The sequence below is a fragment of the Leptonychotes weddellii genome, chromosome 2, assembly GCF_054177405.1.
Source record: "Leptonychotes weddellii isolate Sample4059 chromosome 2, ASM5417740v2, whole genome shotgun sequence".
Taxonomy (NCBI): Eukaryota; Metazoa; Chordata; class Mammalia; order Carnivora; family Phocidae; genus Leptonychotes; species Leptonychotes weddellii.
Window position 1 is genome coordinate 120042963 of NC_138370.1, and position 10044 is coordinate 120053006.

Genomic DNA, 10044 nt, shown 5'->3' on the forward strand with positions numbered 1-10044 from the left:
AATTGCTATCAGCTAAGAGCATTTCTTAGGTTCTTTCAATTAGCCTGAACTTGGGTTGGGCAATGTACAATGAGGGCAGATATATTCCCTCCAGAAATTCAAACTCTGGGTGTACACTGATGTTAACATTCACAAAGAATAAACCTAACAAGGATTGAGCAAATAAAGGACTATTTCACTAGTTGAATGCCTTGTGTGAAGCAGGACCTCAGAAAATACTTACAGAATAATTGGAAAGTAAGGGAATCACGTATGTCATGAGCTATACTTATTTGGAGGAGTGGTGTCAAGATCAGATTACTCATATTCGTGAATTTCTAGAAGGCTTCATGGAGAAAGTGGGATTTCAGTCAAAACAGATATGTTCAAAAATTACATGTTTAATAAGGTCCTAGAACTATTGATTATCAACAATGATACTACTCTGACCATTCCCCTCTGGATTAATTCAAATTTGCAAAGTCCTTCATAAAATGCGAAGCCCAGAGTTGATCCCCATTTTGTAAATCTCTTGATCCAATCTCACACTTAGTTTATTATTATTTTTAAATCCCAGACAAGGCCTTTAAAAAATATCTATGTTTGGGGCGCCTGGGTGGCTCAGTCGGCTAAGCGTCTGCCTTCGGCTCAGGTCATGATCCCAGGGTCTTGGGATCAAGCCCCAAGTTGTGCTCCCGGCTCACTGGGTAGTCTGCTTCTCCCTCTCCCTCTGCCCCTCCCATCCCCACTCGTGCTCCCTCTCTCTCTCAAATAAATAAAATCTTAAAAAATAAAAAATATCTATGTTTATCACTTCATTGACCTTTTTTTTTCATGTGATTATCCAGTATAATCTGGACATCAATTTTAGTTTTATCTGAGAAGGAACCATGTCCTTTTTTTGGTACCTCAACGTTTTAAGACTCATTCAATCGATGACAAAGCTGGAAATGATGTTAGAGATCATATGGTGGACAATGAAATGAGGCCTAGAGAATGACTTGTGGTAAATATACGGTAGAGTCAGAAAATATGATAATTTAATAAAATAAAAAGTATGTAAGAGCTCTTAATTTCTAATCTACTATTTTTATTACATAAAATTGCTTGAAAACTGGTGGATGATTTGTAGCTCACTTGTCTCATGGTGTATCTGAATGTTGTTTGTGGTTCTTAGATGTAAAAGTGCCTGCACCAACTCAGCTCAGGCTGGGTTCGCCTCCCTTCTCTCCCCTGAAACTTCCCAATAGGCAAAGTAAGATGGAGGAGCTAACTCTTTTCTTTGACTAATAAATTATATGATAATCTTATCTCAAAAACTGGCTAACACAATTGGACTGACTACTAAATGAAAAAAAAACTGATGAGTCATGTTCTTTTATCTAAAAGTTTCCTTCTCCTTGTCTTTGCCCCCTGCTCAAAATAAAGCTGTTACATTTCTAGCCCTGTCCGCCATGGTGCTTAGCAGCCAGGGATGCATGGTCTCAGATATGTTTACCAAGTAAAACACTGACTTGAGGGGCGCCTGGGTGGCTCAGTCATTAAGCGTCTGCCTTCGGCTCAGGTCATGATCCCAGGGTCCTGGGATCGAGCCCCACATCGGGCTCCCTGCTCAGCGGGAAGTCTGCTTCTCCCTCTCCCACTCCCCCTGCTTGTATTCCCTCTCTCGCTGTGTCTCTCTCTGTCAAATAAATAAATAAAATCTTTTAAATAAATAAATAAATAAATAAATAAAAGTTTCCTTCTCTCAAAACTTTCTAAAAAGATCATTGGCTTGGGGTGCCTGGGTGGCTCAGTCGATTAAGCCGCTGACTTCAGCTCGGGTCATGATCCCAGGGTCCTGGGATGGAGCCCCACATCCGGCTCCCTGCTCCGCGGGGTGTCTACTTCTCTCTCCTTCTGCCTGCCACTCCCCTGCTTGAGCTCTCTCTCTGTCGAACAAATAAATAAAATCTTTAAAATAAAATAAAATAAAAAGATCATTGGCTTAAAAATAGATTTCACATGATCAAAATGTAGATGTAACAATGAAATAAATCTTAGAGGAGGTATAGAATTCCTTTGACAAATTATTATTTTTTTTTTTTAAAAAGATTTTATTTATTTATTTGACAGAGAGAGACACAGCGAGAGAGGGAACACAAGCAGGAAGAGTGGGAGAGGGAGAAGCAGGCTTCCCACGGAGCAGGGAGCCCGATGTGGGACTCGATCCCAGGACCCTGGGACCATGACCTGAGCCGAAGGCAGACACTTAACGACTGAGCCACCCAGGCGCCCCGACAAATTATTTTTGTTTGCTTCCCATTGCAGCCATGCCAGCAATACTGGTTTTATTTTAAAAATTAACTGTACAAGCAATTTTCTGCAACTGTAAAAATGGTGCCAGGATTCAAGGTTTCGGCTTGTGCAATATTTTCATTTTGTTATTGAAAGTGTGGGAAGTCCTAGCTTAGTTCCTCTGTCCTTTGGAAGGGTAAAAAATGTTAATGGAAGAAAATTATTTAGTTCTCTATTTCAAGATCAATTTTATAGAAAATTTTCCTACCAGATTTACGGTGTTTTATTTTCAGTGATAAGAAAGAAAGGCATCTAAAACAATATAATTATTATATTCAGAAATAACTTTTGGCGTTATCCTTTATTGTCATCACATGATTTTGAACTGCTGGGCCACTATAACTCAGCAAAAGAATGAAGATAATTTATATACACCCACACTCTCAAATTAGTTTCTTTAGAAGGAAGTGACGGTATCATTTGTGAAATAAAAACCACAGTGTTATTACATCTTATTGGAAACCTCTATTTACCTCTATAGATGTTCCAAATAAAGAATTTCTTAAATTAAATTAAACATAATATAACTAATAAAACTGAATTGTCAGTCGGAAGGTATTTGCCATCTCTCTTCTAGGCAAAGTAGGCTCCTAAATTTTAACACCAAATGCATTGACGTTTTTAGATAAATATAATCATGATTAAACAACGTCATTCGATGTGAGATGGGCCAAGTTACTTAAAAATTATAAAAAACAACATGAGCAAGGACCCACCCCATCAAAAGTTCTAGGTATTAGTAAGGAGTTCAATTTATACATGTTTTCTGTACATGAGTTCATTCAATTACTTAATTTAGGTAACTTTAAGCTTCAGTGAACATTAATTAAATGTAATTGTGGGGCGCCTGGGTGGCTCAGTTGGTTAAGCGACTGCCTTCGGCTCAGGTCATGATCCTGGAGTCCCGGGATCGAGTCCCGCATCGGGCTCCCTGCTCGGCGAGGAACCTGCTTCTCCCTCTGACCCTCCCCCCTCTCATGTGCTCTCTGTCTCTCTCGTTCTCTCTGTCTCAGATAAATAAATAAAATCTTTAAAAAAAAAAATGTAATTGTGTATGGCCAGTAAACTGAAGATAAGTGTAATTTACATTTTTTTTTTAAATTTTAGCTTGCTTTTAAATTTTGAAATTAATGAGTCCTGACTTGCATAATATATATTTAGTAACTATCCTACTTTAACTTTCATATACTAATCAAATCAAACTAGGAGTACAAGATAAGCTATTACTTTATGGTTTAACAAACTACCAGCAGCATTAACCTAATATAATATATGCATTAATTTAGTTTGTTGTTAATCATCATTACTATCATCTTTTCCTTGCCCATTTAGCAACACATGTCTACTGTTCTGTTTTACAATTTTAATTTTTCATGTGTACTAAGAACTTGATACACAGTGCACAATTCTTAACAATATATTAGAGTAAACGAGAGGGTTATTTTCAGCTGTTTACTGTGCATATAAGGTGATATGCCAGCTGGATAAGAGTCAGACATATTTTGTCTCCAAAATCTTGTTTCATTTAACCCAAGAGAATTATAATGTATAAATTAAAGAAATTTGTGTAGTATTTCATTTTATATTTTTTAAAATCATGCATTAAATGCAAACAATATTTAGTCAGATTATTGGCTTTATAATAAAACATAATACTAGAGTATAGGCATGATGTTTTTGTCGATGGGTGATTTCATATATATTATATGTGTACAATTTGTTTCCATTTAAAGACAGCAAACTGCTTAAGTAGTAGTAAGTTCAATTGTGATAAATTTCTACTTTGCATTTGTGCACCAAAATAAACCATACTTTTAAAAAGTTTGTCAATATCCTTTAAAAGAAAAGAAGCATGCTTAAATGTAAAACACAAGCTTTCTGTGAACTCTTTTGCTCTTCCTGTGAAAGACATACTGGTAAGCTTTAGCTGTACCTTTTTTATTGGCACATTTCTGAATATAAACACTTACATTTTATAGAACTCCATAGAAATGATTGCCCAAGAAAACAAAAATTATGTAAATTCTCTTAAGTTTTCTGTGGTTCATGCCCAACATTCAGTATTTGGGTTGAGAATTAAGTGCCCTTTTCAATGATCGAGTTCCCAAATTAAATTTACTATACAGCATGGCCAGCTTTCTAAAAATCTACATCAGAAAGTATCTATTCTAAAGGGCTATCTATTCACCGGAATGGTTACCTTCAGGATAGCAAACTCAAAGGGCGTTAGGCTGAGTAATAAGAATATTTTTGACAACGGGACTGGACGTGCATAACTGTTACACGATTCATCTCCTTCGGGTCTACATGTTTTTCTGCTAAGTGGGCTGCTCCCTGTGGATCTATACAGTGGGGACAGCAGAGGATCATACAAGAGGTATTTTAAAATGTTCTGGTTTCATAGTGTGTGCTTGTTGGACAGAATAAAATGTATTCTTCCAGCTATTCAAGCATGAGGGCAGGAGGGGTAGATAAAAGGAGAAATGAAGGCAAGGCAGAGTTAGATCCCAATAAATGCTGCAAACAGTGTACTTGTGCCTTGAATCCTTTTCCTTATCTCCAATTTATAATTCTGTCAAAAAATCCTTATACTCTCCCCTTAGTCCCAAACCATTATAGCCCAGCCACCAAAGGGGTAGGATTCCACATACTGTCATGAATTTACATACATGCACACACGTGCACACACACACACACAGATCTAAGCTGAGCCTTTGGTGCCATTGAAGAGAATTTAAGCATTTTAAGATGAAGAACTAAACTTAACGTTATCTGAGGTATGGTAAAAAAAATAATAAAAATTAAAAAGTGCAATGAATAAGAGAAATGAAAAAAATCCACATGTTACAAATGGGCTATAAACACATTTATATTCATAAACTGCATTCAAATGGTTATGTCATATTAATTAAAATAATAAAAGTAAGAAAATTTGCTCAATGCAGAGGTACTTTTAAAAAACAAAAAAACAAACAAAAACAAAAGTTAATAAAATATTTTATCTGCATCAAAATATTCTTTGGAAACCAAAAATAAAAATGTATCATGTATGTTCTTTCAGGTTGAGCTGTAAAAGTCAGAAAAATACACAGTCCGCACTGTTTAACTTTCTGAAAATACAGAGTATGCACTAAGCATAAAGCAAAAGGCTTTCCTCGTCTTCTGGACCTGAAGCAGTGTGCCCCCCATACTGGACAAAGAATTCCGATTCAGTTCCTATCAGAAGACATCTTTGTTTCAGTCACACTGAAACCCAGGACCTGACTTCGAGACAGTGTAGTGGAGCTGGAGCTGGATCCAAACGTTATTCTTTTTCAGAGCCGTAAAGACACCCCTGGAAACTCCTGAGGGCAAGGCCTGGTTTCTCACAAGGCCAAGATGAAGATTATCCAAAGCGAAACTTGAGTCTGTATTTCACGGTGTTGGGACTCTTCCGAGGGGCAGACACTGGCACCTTTGGCTTCCCAGGACTGGGTGGCTTTTTCTTCTCAGGAACGGTAACCGTGAAAGAAAGTTCTGGCTGCTCTAGCTGCTTGAATCTTGGCAGAAAGTGGGTGGAGATGTGCTGGGGTTTGACCCGGGGGCTGCAGCCCCGCTTAGCTTTCCCTCTCTTGTTGAGGGCCACATACCACTCCCGGCCCGCTGGCTCAGTTCTGTGTATTGCTGAGGCATAAGTATTATAGCTGTTTTCCTGAAATCGCTCCCTGAACTTGCAATCATCTGTAAATTTGGCCTGGGGGGAGAAAAGAAGAAGAAACATAAGTGGTAATAATACTTTCAGCATGCAATAAAATGAGGTCTTTGCAATGCTGATTTCGGTTTACTAGGTACTTAGTGAAATAATATCAATGTATATAAAAAGGATAACAAGGAACTCTTAATATATTGAAATTCTGTTGTGGTTTTTAAATTTGAGATTGGCAGTGAAAAAAATTAACTTTTAATATTTTAAGATTTTTTTCCCCCTCTTAAGCCATCAAGAAAATAAATGGAACTGAATTACTATGGAACACTTGCCTGGTAAAACATGAATTCATATTCAGAGAAATGGGGTCATATTATTCCTCTGAAACAAGGATACATTTTTCAATGTTATCAGTGTGATTCATGGTGCTGAGAGAGGGGTAGCATATGGCCCTATTAATATTGCATGTGTTAGAGTTCTTTAGGAAAAAATATATCTTCACACAGAGATACAGGAGAGAATATTCGATGCCAAGAAGAAAAAATTACTTTTGGAGTCACCAGCAATACTTCATCCAGATCTCTCCCTGTCTCTCTCTCCCTCTGTAGACACAGACACACACAGACACACAGACACACACACACACACACACACAACCACACTCAGACACACACAGTGTCTGCCCTTGAAATGCTCCCAGAATAGTGGAAAAAGCAGACAAGTAAACACCCATCACGGTGCAGCTGGATACGGGGGCTTATGACAGCGCTATGCAGAGCGTACAACGATAGCATAGAGGAAAGGAATCTAAGAGGATGGGGGTGGCCGGGCAGAGGGCAGGAAGTCTTCCTACAAAAGATGACATTTGAGCTGAGTCTTCAAGATTTTAGTAAGGCAGGTGACACGAGAAAGGGTTCTCAGAGGGGGAACAGTGTGTCCACAGGTCGGCATGACATACTACAGGTAGTAACTTTCCTACAGGATGTGTGGTGGAAGAAGAGGTAAGGCTGCCAAAGTTGGCCAGGAAGAGCTCTGAAGATGCTTCTTTTGCCATGCTTGTGATGCTGATGATTTTCTGTTTACTGTGTCTTAGTGAAATAATACCAATGCATATAAAAATAACAGGAACTCTTAATATATTTAAATTCTGTTACTGGTTTTAAATTACTTTGAAATTTCCAGGTAAACAATTAACTTTTAACAGAAGATTATGTTGAGGAATTGGGGGCACCTGGGTGGCTCAGTCCTTAACCATCTGCCTTCGGCTCGGGTCATGATCCCACCATCCTGGGATCGAGCCCCACATCGGGCTCCCTGCTCAGCGGGAAGCCTGTTTCTCCCTCTCCCTCTGCCCCCTGCTTGTGCTCTCTCTCTCTGACAAATAAATAAATAAAATCTGAAAAAAAAAAAGAGATTATATTGAGGAATTTAAGGAAAGTGTATGGGGGAAAAGCATGAGCATAAAGTCAGACCTGAGATCAAATACCAATCCTGCCAATCGAGGTCTTAGCTTTAGGCTCCTTATCCACAATCATTCATAGGGCTATTGTGAGTACCAAAATATTTTTCTAGGGAAAAGATGGGTAGCTTTCATCAAATGCAAAAGAGGCCAAGGGTCCCAAAGAGTAATAATTCCTGTCCTAGACCAGACCACCACGTGTCATAGTATCAGTGAGCACCATTATCTGGAATTCCTGGGTTTGCGAATACCAGATATGTTGATGTCTATAGAGAAAAACACTACTTATGAGATACCATTTTCATATCAGACCAAGAGGTACTATAATGGAAATAAGAGTTCTTTTTTTTTCTTGCTTTTTCTAATAGTGCCAAGCTTTTCTCTGCACAACATTGTCATCTGAAAGTCAGAACACCACAGGACAATCTACATAGATCTACTGTTAATGGTCACATGAATTTTTTGACTTGTGCAAAGTACTGACAATATTGGAAGGCAACCAATTTCAGAGCGCTTCCAACAGCACATTGATGTTATGTATGACAGTTTACCCAGGTTATTTACATTCAAGCATAGTTCAATCAATAAGGCTCTTTATTTGAAGGCTAGCAAGTTATATATCTAGAACTTCCACAAGTCTACTGGCGATTCCCCGGATTTGATCTCTAGCACCTGGAAGCGGGTGTTTTAAAGAACCACCACCTATGGCATTCCTCTCATCCTGTCATACCCTACCAGCCTATGTCTAGGCCAAGGGCGCAATGCTGAAGTCACTATAGAAGAGTACATATTTACTGTTCCTATTTTTGTTTTTAAGATTTTATTTATTTATTTGACAGAGAGAGACACAGCGAGAGAGGGAACACAAGCAGGGGGAGTGGGAGAGGGAGAAGCAGGCTCTCTGTTGAGCAGGGAGCCTGATGCGGGGCTTGATCCCAGGACTCTGGGATCATGACCTGAGCCGAAGGCAGATGCTCAACAACTGAGTCACCCAGGCACCCCCCTATTTTTTATTAAAAAGACTTTCTCACAAGTCAAATGTAGATTTTTTATAGTTGCTTAGCTTTTAAAAGGACTTAAATGCTCTCCCATTTCGTTAGATAATCCTAAAGTTTTATTTTAAAATAAAAGCTATAGCCATCTGTAATGTTTTCTGCTACATAGAAGGATAAGCAGTTTAGAAAGATATATGGGGTTTCATCAAAGAGAGTAGCAGGTATGTTTACCCTCCCTCATATGTTTTTGTTCAAATGTACTTGAAAAACATTTTTAAAAATATATACATTATACCTTGACCTGACTTCTACTCTTGTTTGGCAAAAATCCATTTTCCTGAAAAAGGATAGCAGTGATTGCTTTATTCAATTTTGACAGGTTTTTTAAGTGTACTGTATTATTTAACCTTTTCTTTCCTGGCACGTGCGTGCACACACACACACACACACACACACCATGGTGAATTAAACCTATAGCAATTCCTTCTTAGAGTCTTCATATGGGTGAAAGCCCACCAACTCTACCTGCTAAAATTATTCCATCTAAAACCTTTCTCTTTTCCTCCTTAAGATTGATGTTCTTAATCTCTTTCTTAAGAGGAAAGAAGGCTCTTTGGGCTCTAGATTTTTCAAGGGTCACTAACTGTCACCTGGGGCAGAGGTGCCCAGAACCTAAGGACCCACACACAACGTGAAGCCCTGTAGCCTTTCCAGCTCCCACATTAGAATAGGAGTAAAGGCAGTCAGACTGTTTTGGCTTTCTTAATTGACTTCTAAATTAATGTTTTGTCTGAAAAATTCTTCCAGCTGCGATGGAACAGAACCATTTGAAACAAACATTTCAATGACTTTTTTCATCAGGAGATCTAGTTTCTTCTTGAGGGACTAACTGCCCCTGTCACTACTCCTGGCCTTGTTCAGATAAGATGGTGACCCTAAGCATGAATTTCTGTCCCTAATATCATGCATGAACCATTTTTATAGCAGAGAGTCAGTAAGCAATATGGGTCTCAGCTACAAGGTATTTAAATATATATACGTTTACCATTACACCATTTCAGATGATAAATTTTCTAGACTTCTTTTAATTTTTTAAATCTCCTTTGGATTATAAGAAGTCCTTTGGCAAAACACATACTTTTTAAATAATAGAACTACATTATATTTTCCTAGACAAAGTGAAGTTGCCAGAAAGACATTTTCTATAGTTAAGGTGTGAAGTAGAGAGGTGAATGAAATTTCCAAATAAGCTACTGAATTCTGGACCCCATCACCGCATCATGCTAGCACCCTCGGCCATTACAAGACCAAACGCAAGAATGTTCCTAAAGAACCCATTTCTTTGTTCCAAATTCATTTTTTACGAGTCTATTCGGCAGATGCTTATTGACTATGTATCACATGCCAGGCACTGTGCTAGCTGTCACTTTTCCAATGAGGAACAATACAGACATGTCCTGTCCATGCCCTTTGTTGAGTTAAATTATATGTTTTTCTCCTTAATTTCTCCTTGATCTTGTGTAAAGAGGAGTGTAAAAAAGGAGTGTAAAAACAAGTTACATTCAACACATCATAATTGCAAAACTACA

The 10044-nt window shown here is 38.2% G+C and overlaps 1 protein-coding gene across 1 annotated transcript in view; it reads right to left on the reverse strand.

The window, feature by feature from the left end:
* Positions 1 to 5296: 5296 nt before the first annotated feature.
* The window catches only part of FGF5 (fibroblast growth factor 5), a 19809-nt gene continuing 15061 nt past the window's right edge, over positions 5297 to 10044 (reverse strand). Inside the window, exon 3 of the mRNA XM_081813075.1 lies at positions 5297 to 6049. Within this exon, the coding sequence (XP_081669201.1) occupies positions 5702 to 6049 (348 nt within the window). The 3' untranslated portion in view covers positions 5297 to 5701. The remainder of the gene's footprint in view (positions 6050 to 10044) is intronic.